Source organism: Labeo rohita, chromosome 18 (genome assembly GCF_022985175.1).
Source record: "Labeo rohita strain BAU-BD-2019 chromosome 18, IGBB_LRoh.1.0, whole genome shotgun sequence".
In the NCBI taxonomy this organism is placed as follows: domain Eukaryota; kingdom Metazoa; phylum Chordata; class Actinopteri; order Cypriniformes; family Cyprinidae; genus Labeo; species Labeo rohita.
Genome location: NC_066886.1, coordinates 30,207,636 through 30,227,594, shown reverse-complemented (window position 1 = coordinate 30,227,594; position 19,959 = coordinate 30,207,636). Strand labels below are relative to the sequence as shown.

General features: G+C 36.7%; 1 protein-coding gene across 5 annotated transcripts in view; it reads right to left on the bottom strand.

Moving 5' to 3' along the window:
- bcl9l (bcl9 like) overlaps positions 1-19,959 on the bottom strand; it is a 59,365-nt gene that overhangs the window by 17,759 nt on the left and 21,647 nt on the right. For 4 of the 5 annotated variants that reach the window (XM_051135266.1, XM_051135263.1, XM_051135265.1 and 1 more), the window contains exons 2-3: positions 3,491-3,555; positions 642-1,046 (exon numbers count right to left, since the gene is read on the bottom strand). In XM_051135266.1, coding sequence (XP_050991223.1) covers positions 642-957 — 316 coding nt within the window. In that variant the 5' untranslated portion in view covers positions 958-1,046; positions 3,491-3,555. The remainder of the gene's footprint in view (positions 1-641; positions 1,047-3,490; positions 3,556-19,959) is intronic. The other variant, XM_051135262.1, reaches the window with a different exon arrangement.

The following is a 19,959-nucleotide window of genomic DNA, read 5'->3' as shown; positions in this document are numbered from 1 at the left end:
CAAAACTTTTGACCAGTAATGTACTTAGCAAAAACTGCTCCTGTATATAGTGACTGATTACATTTCAAAATGCTCATAATCAGATCAGATTACATTTATTTTTTACAGACTACATGTTTGCATATTCTTTACACAATGGCATTAAATTATTGATAATGTATTGACTTGCTCTAATTCTTCTACTTTCTCTCTTAAATCTTCCTTCCTGCACCGCTTATATACATTCGGAAAGTATTCTAGTTTTATGGAAATGCACACACAAGCCACTAGTCGGGTGACTATAATTACACAGAAAATGGACAGGACAGTTCGTTTAATTTGACATTTTTATGATTTTCTAATTATTAGCTTTTCATCACCTCACGAACCCCCCTGGAGTTCTTTCAGTTCTTTCTCAGTTTGGGAAATGTTGATAACAAAGAATGGAAAATATTTTCTTACAAAAGTAATCTAAAAGTAATCAAGTAGTCAGAACACATTACCTAATATGTGTAATCCGTAGAGCTAGTCAGACAGATCGGATATGATCCGTTTCAAGAAAGCTCATGTTATTTTGTGTATAAGGCATCAGACGGTTAGTCTACGGACTGTGGGCGGCCCATGGATATTTGGTTCGAGGATGAGAGCAGCATTACGCCTACCTTTGACATCTGGCTCCAAAACAGGGGTGAGTGACTCTCTTTGGTCTCCCGTGTCCATGGAGACACTCCTTTCCCTCTTTGCCTTGGTCTTCATTATCCCACCAACTCCACCACCTGATTGGTTGAGGCTCTTCAGTCCAGTGTTGCCAGGAGAAATCTGGTTGGATTTGACCCCATGGTTCCCAGACCCACTGCCCTTTGACCCTTGGTTGCCAGCAGGTCCTTGCTGCTGTGCTTGGTTTACATTGGGGAGCTGTGATTGGGCCCCACTTGTCACTTGCTTGCCATGATTGGATAGTTTATTTTCAGAGTGCATTTGATTGGCTGGTGATGGAGAGGAAGCTGAGGGGGTTGGGTTGCAGCAATATGTTGTGTCTGTCTGACAGTGAGACTGCAAACAGACAGCTGAAGAGAGAGAGAGAGAGAGATTAAAGAGTGTGAGAGTTTGTCTTGTTACATTTCTAGCAAATTTTCCCCACTTCATCTCTTATCAGATGTATACAAGTAGGGCTGTATGATAACTGTTAACTAAAAGAGCAGTCACAATTGTGTGCATACTGACTATTTTACAATGGATGTATTGCAATTGTAGAGTTCAAAGTCTGAAGCATCTATTTTATAATATTATTTTTACAAGTCTTTTTGTTTTTAACGAGAGTTACAAAACGTCCCACTATTATTTCCTTGTTTATGTTCATACAGTAAGAAAATGATCAAAACTATCACATTTCTAGATCTGTCCTTCATCCTTCACCAAAACACTCTTAATGCTTAAACAGGATTCAAAGTTCACTGCCAACAACACAATGTACTTCGTAAGAGAGATGATACAACCCAATATGATCATTCGCTATTTTAATACAGCCATAAAAAAAGACAACAAACTGTTCTTCAAAGGAAACTCGATCTAAAACCATGTTTGTTACACGAACAACCCATAAATTCAAAGAATTGAAAATAAAAAAAACAATGGGTGAATTGTACATCACTTCAGACTGTTGACTAGCAGACCAATTAGCTGTAAGCTTGATACTAAACTTCAACTGCAAAATGGGTGGATTTTTTTATGTCGTTTTACTGAAATAATTTCGAGGACATGTTGATTATGGACTATTTTAAAAATCGATTTCTACTTAGGGATAGTTCAATTAAAATGTATATAAATTATGTATGTAATAAAATGTATATATCACAAAAGTGAGTACACCCCTCACATTTCAGCAATCATTTTAGTATATCTTCTCAAGGGACAATACTATAGAAATAAAACTTGGATATATAGTAGTAGTCAATGTGCAGCTTGTATAGCTTGTCCCCTAAAAATAACTCAACAAAGAGGCAAAAAAAGTGAGTACACCCTAAGTGAACTTATCAAAACTGTGTCCAAAGTGTCAATATTTTGTGTTAGCACCATTGTTATCTAGCACTGCCTTAATCATTCTGGGCATGGAATTCACCAGAGCTGCACAGGTTGTTGCCGGGATCCCCTCTTAAATCCTCTATAATGACATCATGGAGCTGCTGGATGTTAGACACATGGTGCTTCTCCACCTTCCGCTTGATGATGCACCACAGGTGCTCAATAGGGTCAGATCACCTTCACCTGCACCTTCCTCAGCAAGGCAGTTGTCATCTTGGTGGTGTGTTTGGGGTCATTATCATGTTGGAAAACTGCCGTTCGACTCAGTTTCTAAAGGGAAGGCATCATGTTTTGCTTCAGAAATGTACAGTACATAATGGAATCCATGTTTCCCTCAATGAACCGCAGCTCCCCAGTACCAGCAGCACTCACGCAGCCCCAGACCACCATGCTTGACTGTAGGAGAGACACAATTTTCTTGGTACTCCTCAGCAGGGCATCACCACACATGCTGGACACCATCTGAGCCAAACAAGTTTATCTTAGTCTCATCAGACCATAGGACATGGTTCCAGTAACTCATGCTCTTGGACAGGTTGTCCTCAGCAAACTGTTTGCGGGCTTTCTTGTAAGCCAGCGTCAGAAGAGGCTTCCTTCTTGGATGACGCCAGTGCAAACCGACTTCTTGTGGTGTGCAGCGTATGGTCTAAGCACTGACAAGCGGACCTTCTACTTCTGCAACCTCTAAAGCAATGCTGCCAGCACTCATGCATCAGGTTCTGCACCTGACGCACAGAACGAGCACTCAATTTCGTTGATCGACCCTTGCAAGGCCTATTCCGAATGGAACCTGACTTGGAAAACCTCTGTATGACTCAGTTTCAGGTTGTTACTGAACCTCTTATAGCCTAGGCCATCTTCGTGGAGAGCAACAATTCTAATTCTCAAATTAGTTCTTTGCCATGAGATGCTTTGTTGAACATCCAGTGGTCAGTATGAGAGAACTGTACTCAAATCACCAAATTTTAACTGCTCTAATACAAGATACACAACTTTGTAGGGTCCTGTCAAGCAGACAAAAACATGAACATGATGAATAGGACATGTGGCTTTGCATGGTTAAATGACATAGTGCTGTTATCACTTAGAGTGTACTCACTTTTGTTGCCAGCTGTTTTGACAATAATGGCTGTATGATGAGCTATTTTCAGGGGACAGTAAATATTCACTGCTATACAAGCTGCACATTGACTACTCTCAAATATATCCACGTTTCATTTCTATAGTATTGTTCCTTAAGAAGATATACTAAAAACGTTGCTGAAATGTGAGGGGTGTACTCACTTTTGTGAGATACTATCTCAGGAGCTCAGTGTAAAGAAATCATTTTATTACAATGTAAATGGTCTTGTACATGTTTAGGGCAGACACAATCTCAGGACAGGCCAGTTTGCAGAGGAGGCTGTGGGTTTGCTGAGGATTTACACACCTCATGTGGATGAAGATCCAACAAACAAGTTCATTCCGACGTCTCCTCACTGCACGCACACTGATCTGTAACACACACCACAGAAATTTAATTATACTTTAATTTAATTCAATCATGACCCATTATCACACAAAAACATTAAAAAACAATGAGCCATTTTAGCATAATGACTAGAGAGAAATAACAACCTTTGAAACAGAGCGAGACTTTTGGAAAGGTGTAACCGTCCCTTTAAGAAGGGGGCTGTAAATGATGTTTGGACACACTGATGCCCAGAAGTGAATTTCCTGCTTAATTTGCTCCGCCCACAGTGAGCAGAAACCACAAAAACTCCCCACCTTCAATAATAATATCCAGACTGTCTCATTTTTCATCAAACAGTTCTTATTTTCTCTCTTGCTCTTTATCGTTTCCCACGATAAACGTCAATGTTTGCAAATGAATAAAATATCAGACACCTTGTGATCTAATAAAAACAGGTATTTACATATTTTGCATCTACTACTATTATTTTCACATTTACATATTTCCTAAAACTCTTAAAGGCCTTTGAGTCATCTATATGCTGATGTGCTAAATGAAAATTTGAATAAATTAACCTTTAACGAAAAAAAAAAAAAAAAACACACACACACACACACACACACATATTTAAAGTCTTTAATTTCTAGAAAAGGAATGATGACTCATCTTGCACTCAGGGGTGTGTCTACTTTTGTCCAATCTAGTGGTCTCTAGTCTAGAATGGGAATATCCCATCAAAAAAAAAAAAAAAAAAAAAAAAAATGTCGTTGTCATTTTAATTTAAAAAAAAAAAAAAAAAAAAGGTTTGATGTGGTTTGTCACAAATTTTGTGATTATATATCAATATGACTATAATATAAAAAAATACAAAAAATATTATTATTATTATTATTATTATTATTATTATAAAACAAGCATTACTAATTTTTTACTATTACTAACAAATTTCACTTTTTTAAAAAATAATGAAAAATATAACTATAATAATAATAATTGTATTTTATATTGCAACTATAATATTACAATACTACAACTACATCAACCTTTTATTTTGACAGAAAACTGCAGGCAGCTCTTAAAGCTTCCCTTTTGTTGATAAGCGTTTCTCATTACAAGTATGTTGTGCTCCTAAATGCACTTTAAAGCAACCCAAACTCAGAGCAGATGCAGAGAAGTAATTCAGAGCCGCTCTGAGACGCTGCTGTGGATCACAAGCTGCTCACATGTAAATGAACAAAGACACTTCACTATTAAACAAGCAGCGCACATTCATTTAATTAAATCGCAGCCTTTGCGCTTTGATAATCACACCAAGCCATATCGCAGTTCTGATTAATCGTGCAGCCTTAACATCAAATCAGAAAAGAAAAATGCACTGATCAAACCACTTCATGGGCTCTTGAAGACATATTTACAATAGAAACTAACTGTCCACATTCCAAGAGTTACCGCAGATCCACACTCACGTGTACATACATATGCCTTGGCACAGCTGCCAAGACCGAAATGTGTGAAGGATTGGGTTTCTCTCAAGTGAATGAAAGAGGAACTACACACAATCCCAGCAGCCACCTGCCTTTGTCCATAACCTGCGGAGCTCTCCTGCATGTGTGTGTGTGTGTGTGTGTGCTGAGGGAGTTCCCATGCTGTCGTTGCAGGTCTGTGATGTAGACTGTGTGGGAGAGGCATGTGGTACACGTCATACATACAGGTCTGAACAGGGCACCCTGACACCTGTTGCACAAGAGACATTCACACACACACACACCCAATGACACCAGTGTTTATGCAAATGATCAAAAGAAATCAGCCTTATTTTCCATATTCTAAAGGCTAGCTGAATGAATTGGGAACAGAATCAAATTGCGATTTTTCTGATAAAAATGTGACTGCAATAAAAAAAAAAAAAGAAAAGAAAAAAAAAAAAAAAAATCAATCCACTTTTTCGGTGTTTAGGGCTGAAGAAATTTACCAAAATATTGTGATTACACAATAACAATAATAATAATAATATAAAAATATATACACCTGCTCTATTAATGCTAGGCACCAACTTATTCAGTACAAGGTGTTACATAGATTGCACTACTCTAGGGTTAAACTTAATACTTTTTATCCCACTATTTCCTCTCTCTGCAATAAGTGTGAATCTGCTGAGAGTTCGCTTGGTCATCTTTTTTGGGCATGCCCTAAAATCAGTGAATTCTGGTCAGAAGTTTTTCAATTTCTTTCAGAAGTTTATGCTTGCGAGCTTCCCTTAGATCCTGCAACTGCTGTTCTTGACTGGTCAGCCTCCTTGCAGCATCTTAACAATGCTTTCCAAGTGCCTATACAGTATGGTATGATGATCGCAAAAAAATCTATTCTTTGCATGTGGAAGAATAAGTCAAGGCCGTTATTCAAGATCTGGTTGTCTGAACTTTCCTCCACCCTTCATGTAGAAAGGCTTAGATATAGTATGTCTGGAAATATAGATCTATTTGAAGCTTCTTGGAGGCCTGTTTTCAATCACCTGTTAATAATTTCCGATAATCGCGACACTACTTGAAACCTTGTAATCGTAGTGTCGGTGTTAATACACCATTTCTTTTTGTTCGTTTTCTCTCTTAATGTTCTCTATTTTTATTTTTATTTTCACTTCCCCTATCACTCTTGCTTTAAGTACCTAGGTGATTATATATTAATATTTGTATTTTTATTGTCATTATTATTATATTATTATAATTACATTATATTATTCATAATGTCACATTGAGTAAAAATCTATTTTTGACCTTTTTTGCCTTTACACAGTGATGTGGTTGACTGCTGAATTGAATCTATCTGAAGGAGATGTTTTTTTTTTTGTTTTTTGTTTGTTTGTTTGTTTTTTACACTTGTGTAGGTGTGTTTTGTCTTGTTTTGTGATTGTGTTTTTTTGTATGTCTGAAAATCGAAAAATTACCTCAATAAATATAATAAAAACATAAATAATAATAATAATAATAATAATAATAATAATAATAAAATGTATTATTATTATTATTATTATTATTATTATTACTACTACTACTACCACTACTACTAAGATAAAAAAAAAAAAAAAAAAAAAAACTGTTGTAATTTTTGACCGTAAAATAAAAAATGTAAACAATTGCAATTACAATTTTAAAAACCAAACCAAGGTTTGCTGTGTTTAGGGCTGAACAATGTTTCTAAAATTACATTTATTATTATTACTATTATTATTATTGAATAAAAAATACAAATACAATACCAAATACAAATACAAATACAATACCAAATACAATTACTATTACAATATTTCACTGTAAATTTTTTTTTTTTTTTTAATTTAGGATACAACGTAAAATTGAAAGGGTCCTCACACCCGGGCTCACCACCATCCGGTGGCTATAGCAAAACAGCGAGCAGTGGGCAATATGCTTTTAAAGTGGTAAATATAGAAGGAATATGTTAAAGTCATTTATATGCTGCCAGCTGGTGGCGCTATGACTATAACTGGATATTGGTTTTGTCAGGCTGCCACAGACACACCCTTTAACGAAAACTCAAGATCTTTGCAATTTACCATGGCAAAGGCCTTTAGATTAGACTGACCAATTATAATATTAATGTCATTAAATTTCTAGGAGGAGTTTGTTACAGAGTAAAACATCTCACTTCCTGTTGCCAGCAGATGGTGCTATAGCTATACATGAATATAGTGATGGGCATGTGTTCGGGACAGGACTCTTATTAAACATGTGAATTTTGGTGCAGATCGGACATTGTATGCCTGAATTATAACAACTTCCTTTTTCATGGTGAAACATCAAAGTTCGTCAGACCGCCACGGACACGCCCTTCAACGAAAACTTATTGTCATTTAATGTCACAAAGGGCTTTAGATTACACTGACCAAATTTGGTGTCGATCTGTTTAAATCTCTAGGAGGAGTTTGTTTAAATACAACGCCTGGAAATGGCAAAAAGGACACAAAACTTGCTGAGAAAATTCTAAATAACAGACTTCCTGTTGGGTTTCGGACTTCGCACCGAGGGACTTTTTTGTAGGTATTGGTGTGTTACATTTGTCTACTAAATTTCATACATTTATGTGAAACATAGCTCGAGAGGCACTTCAATGAAATTTCATAGGTGGCGCTGTTGAGCCATTTTGCCACACCCACTTCTAAAACCCATATCAGATGTACATTTTCACCACTTTTGGTGCGCGTGCAAAGTTTCATGAGTTTTCGGACATGTTTAGGCTCTCAAAAATGCGATTCATTTTGGAGAAGAAGAATCTGAGCAATTCCAACAGGGTCCTCAGACCACCGGTGCTCAGGCCCTAATGATTAAATTATTACATTATTAAAAATAACATCATAATTATTTTATTTCACATTACATTCATGAGCTGCTCATCTCATTTATAAGAACATAGTGCTGTGCATCACTCTGAAACATGCATTATTTAAATAAGTCACAGCCATTTAAAGCCATATTGCAGTTTTGGTTTTATTTTGATGAATCATGCAGGCCTAAAAGCTTGTGCTTAATTTTAATTAAGTCTGAAATTCTAATAATTAGTCATAAATAGCTGGTACATATTACACACAGTCATACATACACTTTCAGTCAGTGTCAGTGACGGGTAACGGGGTCCCACACATATTTCCATCCCAGAGGCATTCAAGCTATTGACCTCAAAAACAAAAGACACATTATCAGTCCCTCTCCCACCCCCTCACTAGCACACCTCTGCCCCTCCATCACACTCTCCGTCTCTGCAACGGGAAACTTTTTTTTCCACTTGCTGCCGTTCACAAACACCCTCTCCTTCCTCTATAAAGTTATTTGCGCCCTTTCTTCCTCTCGGTCTCAAATAACAGACTCTTTCCCTTTCTATTTCTCGTGAGGAGTGTCATTTCTGTGCCACAGCGGCACCAAACGGATATGCGAAAACAGTTTGATTTCTACGTTTTCTGAAAAACAGGTGACTGGTGTTTACCTATGCAGAACTGGGCTTGCATTTTATGAATCACCAAAGACCACAGTTTCAGCTAAAAAATAAGTCACCTACATCTTGGAAGGCCTGAGGGTGAGGAAAAATAAATGAAAAATTTAATAAAAATTCAATAAAATTTTCATTTGGGGGTGATCTCTTTAAAACCAGTTTACTCCTATAATGACAACAAATGATAACATTCTGTTTATGATAGACACATGTGTCAACTGAGTCTTCTGACCCTTTAAATGCTTGAGATCTTTGAAGCTGTTGATTCTAATTGGCTGCCAATGTTTTTATCATTCATATCATATCAGCTGGAAAAGAATCATTCTGAAAGTGATTCCAGTGATCCCAGTGTTACTCTGTTGCGTTATGGTGTGGTGTCAACTTCCCTATTTTCATAGAATTAAACAAAAAATAAAAATAAAAAACGTAACAGTTATTGTTTTTGTATATAATGTGAACTGGACTTTAGTCAGGTTGTTGCTATCCAGTTTCCAGGGTACTGTGAGTGTTTTTTTTTTTTCGTTTGTTCTGTTGCTAAGGTGTTCTGGGAGATTTTTGCACTTCTTGTATGGTTTTTAGGGTGGTCTGAATGGTTTTTATGCAATGCTGTGTCGTTGCTAAGGTCTTCAGAGCTGTTATTAAGCATTGTTATGAGGTTACTAAGGTGTCCAAGTGTTTATTTACGCATTGTTGTGCAGTTGCTAAGGTGCATTGGCCGGTTGTATATTACTGTATTTATGTTCATAGCATGAATGGTACAGAACAAGTTATGCATATGTTTGTTGATGTTTTTTGATTTCTGATAATCCTGCCCCACATTCAGTTAGTGTATGTATATATACACATATATATATATATATATATATATATATATATATATATATGAAAAAAATAAAATATCCCAATTTACCTTTAAATTGACATTTCACACACAAGTTGCTAGACACCAGCATTAGTCATTAACTAAAAGACACACAGTGTTCATCACTCATTAACTCCTAGAGGAAATTCTCTCATGATAATGTATCACAGCAGCCTTTCTGCTCATCTTCTAAAGTGGACAGGTCAGGTCGACTGTGCTAACTACAATCATTAGCATTAGAGGTTAACCACTATGATTTTTTAAATGGCTGATGCCAGTGACAGTGAGGACTATACATCTAGACCCTAGTTAAAAAGAAGTACACATTAGCAAACTTTAAAATGTGTACTTAAGGAAATATTTTACTTTAAAGGGGTCATCAGATGCCCATTTTCCACAAGTTGATATGATTCTTTAGGGTCTTAATGAAAAGTCTATAATATACTTTGGTTAAAAATTCTCAATGGTAGTGTAAAATAACACCCTTTTTACCTTGCCAAAATCAGCTCTGCAAAAAACATCCTGTTCTGGTCAAGGTTGCTTTAAATGTTAATGAGCTCTGCTCACCCCGCCCCTCTCTTCTCTCTGTGGAGTGACGAGCCTGTTTACTTTAGCCGTGTTTAGCCTCTAAACTTGCTAACTAGCACATTATTAGAAAAGGTGATCGCAAAGATTAAAAAAAAAACCTTATACTCACTTCTGCTGTAAGTGAAGCTGGATCACGAATGATTCGCATGAACATAGATGGATATATGTAGATCGGGAGGCGCATTCCATTCACAAACAAACGTAATCTATTGCATCTTCAGCGGCTCAGATGTCGGGAGTAAATGACGACCACTATGTTCATCATTACATCCAGCAATACAACACCTCAATCGCTCAATCGGAGATATTCTTGTCTAACTTAATCCCTGCTCCGGCATCGAAACAATGGAGGTCGGACTGTTACAGCTGATTTAAGGCGGGTCTGAGGTAAGACGCTGAAGTCAATCAACTATCGTGGGAGTGGTCTCTGTCAGTGCGACGTCACACCGAGAATGGCTCAATTTGAAAAAGGGGATATTATAACCACTACATGGATTTTTATCATCATAGATGTGTACATACACTACCAACACACATTCATGTTCAAACAACATGTAAATGTGAACTTTGCATCCCATGACCCCTTTAAAAGAATAGCCTTATTTGCAAACTGCATGTAATGTTTTCTGGACACTTATTTGCATGCAATTAAATGAAAATGTATTATAGTTTAAGTTTATATTAGATGTAGTTAGCTTTAGAATGCTAGATTTCAATACAGTCAAGCACATTTTTTCACAAAGATTAGGTCTGTCAATTAAATACAATATTTAATCACACATGGACTACAGGCAAGATATCCACTGTAATTTCATGGAATCCTTGTTTCTTGTTTTTAAAAACACCAAAAGAAAGTACTGACGATTTTCGTCCAATCAAATGCTCTCTAAAACAAGAATGTCCCTCCCTCTGAAACCACCTGTATCATCTATCAAGCAGTCGGACTCAACTGTTCATGTCTATGACACACAGACTATTCAAAAGAAATGGGCCATTTGATACATCCCGCCTAGTCTTCCTGTTTAGAAAGTTTCGTCACATTTGTCAAAGTTTGTGTGTGTTAAAGCATGGAGTCTCTAAAGCAGCAATTACATCAGTGTGTCAGAACAACTGTATAAAGGGAACACAAATACACACCTCCTAAACCAATGAACTGTGTTTGTGAAAGAGAAAGAGATTAGAGAGAGAGAGAAAGTGAGACGTGGGAGAGAGCAGAAGACAGACAGACAGAGAAAAACAGAGAACATCTTAAGAGAATGACCCAGAGAACCCTGTGAAAAGCGTGTTTTTTTTTTTAACCGCTTCTTCTCAAAACTCAGCTATTACAGCTTGCCACTTTGATCCCATTTACACAGTCCAGAACAAATCAGAAAGAGACTGATCTGAGAAAACAAGAGCCCGAAATGGGAGTTTGTCTCTAGCAAATGGCATTTGAATTGAGAACATGAAAGTGACGTCAGCCAGAGAAACTTTCCAGAGATTCAAGTTTGTGTTTGAAAGAGGCTAAATGAACATCTGAGATGATTGATTTTTGGGGGGGAAATCTGAAGCACATGTTTGATACTCACAAAAGAGAGGAGTGCTGATGTCATTAGAGGACCACCAACATATAAGCTCAGATGACACAGATAATAGCGTCAGAATGGATATCCCCATATGCGTGTGTGTGTGTGTGTGTGTACATACTTAACCATATTTTGGGGACAAATCTGTTCCCAGAAGTGAGCTAAATTTGACAAAACCTCCAAAAAACTCATTTTGGGGATGTCCTCAATGATAAAGATGGCTGAGGCTGATGCCAATACCTAGAAACTACATTCTTTTTTATGTTAAAAAAAAAAAAAAAAAAATATTTGCAATGCGTTTCACTACCACAATATGATGCATTTATGAGTGAACCTGAATGTTCATCAACAACATAGGAATAGTCCACCCAAATATGAAAATTTGCTGTTAATTTACTCACCATCAGGCCATCCAAGTTATAGGTGACTTCTTTTCTTCAGTAGAAAAGTACAGATATTTAGCTAAAACTGTGGTCCTTGGTGATTCATAGAAAGCAAATCAGCAGCTGCCCATTTTTTTAGAATAAAACAAAGCATGCCAAAGAACACAAAAGTAATACCTGCGAATTCTGATGATTTACTGAGGTCTTATGAAGCAAAACGATTGGTCTGTGCAAGAAACTAAACATTATTTACAACATTATTGCCTGTAATTCAGAGCCTAATGTTCAGTTTCTTGGTCTGTGCAAAATTATATAGAAACTAAATTCATTTCATTTTTACAAATATCTTTACTTTTCTGCTGCCTGTAATTCCCAGAGCAACAATAAAAACAACAAAAAAATGTGGTTGAACTATTTTCTTTTTGGGGACTTATTTGCTAAAAAACCTCTCAAAAAGTTCTTTGGGATGTCCTCATTTGTAAAAACGGCATAAAATAAAGCAAACCATAAACAATTTAATATGAGGCTTGATTATGGACATTAAATAACTGTTAAAGGGCACATATCATGCCCCTTTTTACAAGATGTAATATAAGTCCCATGTGTCCCCAGAATGTGTCTGTAAAATTTTAGGTCAAAATACCCCACAGAACATTTATTAGGCACTGTTTTTGTGCATGTCTCTTTAAAGGTGCTGCATGTTGAATTGACACGTTAAAATTGAACTAGGTATTGCAGTCCAAATTCAAAATATTGGAGAGGACTTGACAAATTCAAAATATTGGAGAGAACTTGACTTGACTTTTCTGTCATGGTTGTTACCGATGTGATAAACAGCAATGACCCGTCTGCATCTCTGCACTAGTCAGCCACACTGTCTCGAATACACACTGTCTTAAGAGCCAGGTACCACGAAACACAGTGTAAACGTGTACTGTCTGAATGTTGAATTTACTTAAAATATTCCTACTAGTAGCCAGGATACATCAGCTAACTAACTTTAGCTAACTATTACCTGTCAAGGAGAAAATTAGCCAACTCAGCGTTCGTTTTGAAACCTTTGTCTATCTTAAGCCGTCTCCATCTCTCAAACGCATGGCTTTTATTATACCGTTGATCATACACTTTTTTGGATGGATGCCGAGCCCTTTTAGGAAGGGTAGAATGTTTGATCTCTGACTCTGACCCCTTTCGTTTGGCAGCTTCCATGACTGAAATGAAATACGCTGTGTTTTCTGCCAACTGGCAACCCGGGGTGCTGAAATACCCCAAAATGTAGCATTGTTTTTTTAGATAAACAAGTATGTTAACTTAGCATGTTTCTTAAATATTTGCAAACATATTATGGTATTTTTATGCTTGAGTAGAGTCAAAAACTTACATATAGCACCTTTAAAGGAGAAGTCCACTTCCAGAACAACAATTTACAAATAATTTACTCACCCCCTTGTCATCAAAGATGTTCATGTCTTTCTGTCGTCAGTCATGAAGAAATTATGATTTTTGAGGAAAGCATTTCAGGATTTTTCTCCATATAATGGACTTCACTGGTGTGCCGATTTTGAACTTCCAAAATGCAGTTTAAATGCATCTTCAAAGGGGTCTAAACGATCCCAGCCGAGGAAGAAGGGTCTTATCTAGCGGAACGATTGGCCATTTTTTCCGAAAAATAAAAATTTGTATACTTTTTAAGCACAAAAGCTTGTGTAGCACAGGCTCCGGGATGCGCGTCCACGATGCTACGAATTAGTGATGGGTGATTCTTCAACGATTTATTCATTCATTCTTTGAACGAATCGTCTCAGGGAGTGATTCGTTCAGTCGCGCTTGCGCAACACCCTATTAGGTTCTGTACTGGAATTAGTTCACCTGTTTCGAGTCTTCGGGTTTTTCAAGTCTTATGGGGCTGTCACGTGATGAACGAATGACTCAAACCCAAAGACTTGAGAGACGAACTAATCAATTCTTTTTCAGCTCACACTGCATTGGTTAAGCTTATGGGGGTGTCAAGTGATGAACGAACGACTAAAACCTGAAAACTTATCAGATAAGAGGTGAGGTGAGCTAATCATAGACTAAAGACCCAGGTAAACAATTAATTAATCTTTTCTGTTTCTTATAGCATTATAGTTTTGTCTTGTTTTTAGTGTGATCAACATTTGTGTAAGCAGTAGATGTGTTAGGGAAGTAACACGTAACATTTTAATTATGTTTTGCTAAAATGAACGAAATGACTCGAAAAAAGATTCCTTCATTTTGCTGAAAGTTCATTGTCTGTGTACTCTGGCTAAAAAAGGTATAGAATGGCGAAAAAACTACATCTTATTTTCTCCTACGTCTTAAGAAACATCCGACATCATTGTATATTTTTGTTTGTAAACACCTTTTGACTTACTTGCAGTTTCTTAGTCTTAGCGTTCGCTTTGTAAACACCTGTGACCTTTCGACGTGATTCAATAGTACGTGGACGCACATCCCAGAGCCTGTGTTACACAAGCTTTTGTGCTTAAGAAGTATACAAATTTTTATTTTCCGAAAAAAATGACAGATCATTTTGCTAGATAAGACTCTTCTTCCTCGGCTGGGACTGTTTAGAGCCCTTTGAAGCCGCATTTAAACTACATTTTGGAAGTTCAAAATCGGGGCACCAATGAAGTCCATTATATGGAGAAAAATCCTGAAATGTTTTCCTCAAAAAAAATAATTTCTTCACGACTGAAGAAAGGAAGACATGAACATCTTGGATGACAAGGGGGTGAGTAAATTATTTGTGAATTGCTGTTCCGGAAGTGGAGTTCTCCTTTAAATCCCGGGTGGGTGGAGATGAAGGGGTGGTAATATTATTATAAGATCCGCTTCCTACGTCACTAAGGGAGTGAAATCTGAGCGGCTGTTTTTTTTCGCATGCTTGCAGAGAAAGGCTTACCAAAACAAAGTTACTGGGTTGTCCTTTTTCACGTTTTCTGGGTTGGTAGATGCACCGGGGACTCAATTATAGCACTTAAACACAGAAAAAGTCACACAGACAGTTTAACACAAACAGACCCATTCGATACTGAATACACCCCTAATGCTGACACGCACCCTAATGTAGTTTTGAGATCTAGAATCAAATCTCCAACACACAAGCGCGCACACACACAACTTACACTGTTGCACATTTTTAGCATGCTGAGGTATATTTATAGCTTCAAATACCCAAAGGAGAGCAGGAGAAAAGTAATAGGAAAATTCTAGGCCCTCTCCTAAGACACACACACCTCTCGCCCTCTTATACTTGCGTAAACACATAAATCTCTCACACATATGCACACAGAGCTGTACTGTAGGCAATACAGGGTCAATACTGTGACCAAAGTGTGTGACAGAGGAGTTAAACGTTAACAACACACACACAGACACACACACAGTGAAGGCTTTATGACATTGGCCCCGGCTTAACAAACTACATTTGAGCACGGCGCCAGTGGAAATGTGGGGAGGGGGGAAAGAAGAGAGAGAGGAGAGAGATGAAGAATGAAATGGTCTGACGGCCGTCTCTGTCCCAGGCTGTCCACTTAGACTCGGTCTCTCTGGCAGACCAAATTGTTTGTTTCCAAAACAACGAGCTCTTTGACTTTTGCTGCTTAACCTCGTCAACGTTGCTGCCGGATTTAATTCGGTTGAAAAAAACGGTGCGAGATGAGAGTTGTTCTCCAGTCGGATGACAAGCTTACACTGATTGGGGCCTATAATGATCCAGCATATTGTGAACTGATATGTGTATTAGCTAATACTAATCTAGAGAGCACATCCATACATAATATTACAAATTTTTATGTTAACCTGAAATCTTACTTCCACATTATGACACATTTACAAGTGAAACTGAATGTTTAACAACAAACGCAGGCTGGGTCTTGATTTTAACTATTAGGAATTAATTTAATCATGAAAAAGTTATGATAGTTTGCAGTCATTTGCAGCAAACCAGTTTTATGAACCATACGGTCTGTTCACTGAATCATGTCACGTAGAGTCATTGTTTGTCATTTCTGATCACTTTAAAACATGTAGTATGTATGAAAACATATAACTAAACATTTAAATAAGATACAGTTGGCTAAGACAGCAGACTAATCGCCTAGTGGTGTGCTAAACTAGTATGCTGAGCAGTTAACTTGCAAAATTAAAGATATTACATTAATGGTCGTGATAAGGATTCAGTATTAACATGCGTCATAAGCAATTTTGTAGGATTTCTAATCAGGCACTGAAGACGTTTTTGAGGCAAACTAAAAGCTTCCGAAAAACTTCGGTTCTACTTTATATTAGGTGGCTTTAACTGCCATGTACTTACATCAAAAATAAGTACAATGTACTTATTGTATTCATATTATATTGCTGCTATTGAGGTGGGATAAGGGTAAGGTTAGGGCAACCCTCTACATTGCGAGTAAATCACTCGCATATGTGACCAAGTCTTCACTCTGGGCGACTAAATGATGTCTAATACATTTTGAGATTTTACTTGCCAGTATGTGAGTTGGAAGCTAAGTAACATGAGTTTAGCATAGATATATATATATATATCTCATTGGCTGGCTGGCGCTCAGTTATTTTCGTCCCTGTTTTGATTTCAGCAAATCAGTTTGAGCGAACGCACACAACCTGATTAATATTCATGAATCAAGCAGCTCATTAATCCCTAATACGTTTTATATTATTCTTAGTAGTAGAATTCCCATTATTTTTATTATTATCTTATCAGTTTAATTGTTAGTTTGGTTAAAAACACAGTTAACATGCCTTCATACATGGTTACCAAGTTTTAATTCTAATTACTAAAGTTCTATCACTAAATAATAAAATTACTTGATTATCATAATATCATAATGCTTGACTGACTGATGTTAAAAGTAGAGATGCACGATATTGGATTTTTGCCGATATCCGATATGCCGATATTTTTTCATCTCATTTTGGCCGATACCGATACCGATATATATCCTTTTGTTTGGAAAATTAGTTTTTAACAATAACTGATTTGCTAGGATTAAATAAATAGTTATGAGTGGTTTACATTCAATCCCTTCTTTCTCTCACTTCCGATGCTTTAACTTTCAAATTCGCAATCTGAAAACAACATTTCAAAACGAAAACAAAAAGAAAAGTAGAACTAAACTGGGTGACTGTGAGGGTGCTTTGCGGGACATGAACAGGACATAATTCATTGCTACAACTTCTTAATTCGTTCCTACGATTTATTAATTTATTAATTTCTAAAACGAGGGAAGGAATTAATATGTAGTATTAACAAATTATTAATTTATTCCCACGAAATATTTTATTTCCCCCACCCACAATTTATCACAGTAAGATACGAAAACATGGATTAATAGTGAATGACAAGAAAATAAACCTGCGAAATTAAAGGGTGAGACGGTGATGATTTGGGAAAAGTAAAGTATTAATTAATTATTATAAGTTATATTCGTGACCAACTGGCAAAACAGTACACTTTTTTTTTCTTTTTTTTTGCACCAAGAATACCAACATGTTTACCTTCTCTGGTTTAACAAGCGGTCTTTTACCCTACCAAATCCTCCGTCCGCCATCGTTTCCAGAATAGTTGCGTCATTTTTGCCGTCACCACCTGGCTCCTGCTGACACTACAAATACAAAGCAGGCTCTACACCCGAAGCGCTCGCAACGAAAACTACTCTTCGCGTGATCAGTGAAATCCTGAATATGCCACGGCTTTGTAACTCTGTAACTCCCGCTGTATGGAGCAGACGCTTCAGCACTGCAGATCATGCACTCGCACAAATGCCACCACGTCAAATTTTAACTTGCACATTATCATAATATATATATATATAAATAAAATTATCTAAAATGTGACAGTTTTGATCAGTCTAGAGCCCTGCAATACAAAGGCATTCATCATGGAAAGTAATAGAAATGTAGTCACTAAGTCATGTTTAATTATAATTTCTAATTATTTTATACTGTGCACTGCCCTTTGACAGGGCTGCGGGAAACGAACAGGACATAATTCTTTCCTACAACTTGTTAATTCGTTCCTACGATTTATTAATTTATTAATTTGTAAAATGAGGGAACGAATTAAAAAGTCGTATTAACGAATTCTTAATTTATTGCCACAAAATATTTTATTTCCCACCCGCAGTTTACCACCATTAAAGATACGACAACATGTATTAAAAGTAAATGACAAGAAAATAAACCTGCGAAATTAAAGGGTGAGACGGTGATGATTTGTGAAAAGAAATTATAAATATTATTACGTTTGTGGCAATTCGTGACCAACCGGGAAAACAGGACACATAGCCGCTTATGGCTTAAATGTATGGGCTCGAACGGCATGAATCCAAAAGCATGGTCGCTACTAACATTTGCCTGCTAACAAATTATTTGTCTTATAAAGAATGCTTTCTACCTCACTTGTGTCATAATATTCATGTAAAAATGTTTCATATGAGCAACAGTGTGTTTTGCCATTGCGCCGCCGGAGAAAGAGAATTCACTGACTGCGCGCCGTAATTACTTTTGGGATTATTTTATTTTAAATGCAGATCATGTCATGTGCAAACATAGCCATTGTGTTTCAAAATACAACAAAGAGCACCATAAAACCATTTAATGTGCATTTGGCGATCTAGTGACTGGATATGAAACAGGCAACAGTAAATGATCCCAAACGGAACAACGGCGCGCTTTTCTCTGCTGCCACTGCACGTGCTATTGCTACACATCATTCTGTATGTGCATTCTCAGTTTAAATGCAGTGATCCAAAACAGTGAATATACTCCTCATTCAGCCAAAACTTTGCTTCAAGAATGAGCCACACTGCTGACATGATCTAATCCCTAGCACACCATCAGCACATGCGAGTTAACATATTCATCTTATCGGCAAGACATATCGGCATAATTTTTCATATCGGGCCGATGCCGATATTTACATTTAAAGTCATTATCGGCCGATTCCGATATCAGTCCGATAATATCGTGCATCCCTAGTTAAAAGTGTACTTTCAGATACATCATATATGTATAGTATATCAGTCTGGCGACTGAACAAAAAAAAAAAAATGTACTAGCCAATGGCGATTCTATTGCCAAGGTGTTCGTAGAGGGTTGTAGGGATAGGTTTGGTGGTATGGGTATGTTTAAGGGTGGGTTAAAGTGTAAGAAATGGGTCAACAGTGTAACTATAAATGTAATTACAGAACTTAATTGCAGATAAAAATATATAATTACAGTGTAAAAACATATATGTACACAATAAGTGCATTGTATCAAATTATTAATTTAAATGCAAGTACATCATAGTTATGTCCACCTAATATAAAGTGTAACCTAAACTTTTTTTTTGGCCATAATATGCCAATAAATGGTGTACAATAAGACCAGGTTGTGTGTATTATGTACATACACTGAAAAACATCTTTGTGCAGAAAAAAGTTTCACCCAAAATTTGCTAAAAAAAATTAAAAACTAATCACAAAGAAAGAAGCAAGAATGAAACCGTATTTTCTTATAAAATATATTCCAACAATCTTTGAACTATTTATAACTTTAATAAAGTTCTTAAAGCGATGGTCAAATTTGATTTCATCTTGACGTGAATGAGGGAAAATGAGATGCACACAAAATTACTACAATTAAATAAAAAACTAAAAGTCACTGCAATAAATTCAGATGAAAACATAAAATGTTTTCAGCCATTAACCAGTCTGCTGAAAAACAAACAAAACAATGATTTTCCGGTAAATGTCAATGACAAACCTCTGGCAACTATTTACGATAAACTGTTTTGCTTCCCACAAATAAACTGCAAGTTTTGCGCAAATAAACAGATTTCGCCAGAGCTGTTACTCACACACTTCATATAATCAATGCAAATCACAGACAAAGGCTAATCACTGTGACAAAAGTTTATGTACACATACATTGTCAACTGTCTCCTACTTGGCATGGAGTTCAAAGGGTAAGCGGCACTGTACTTGTAATCCCACTCAATCACCTGACGGCAAGACC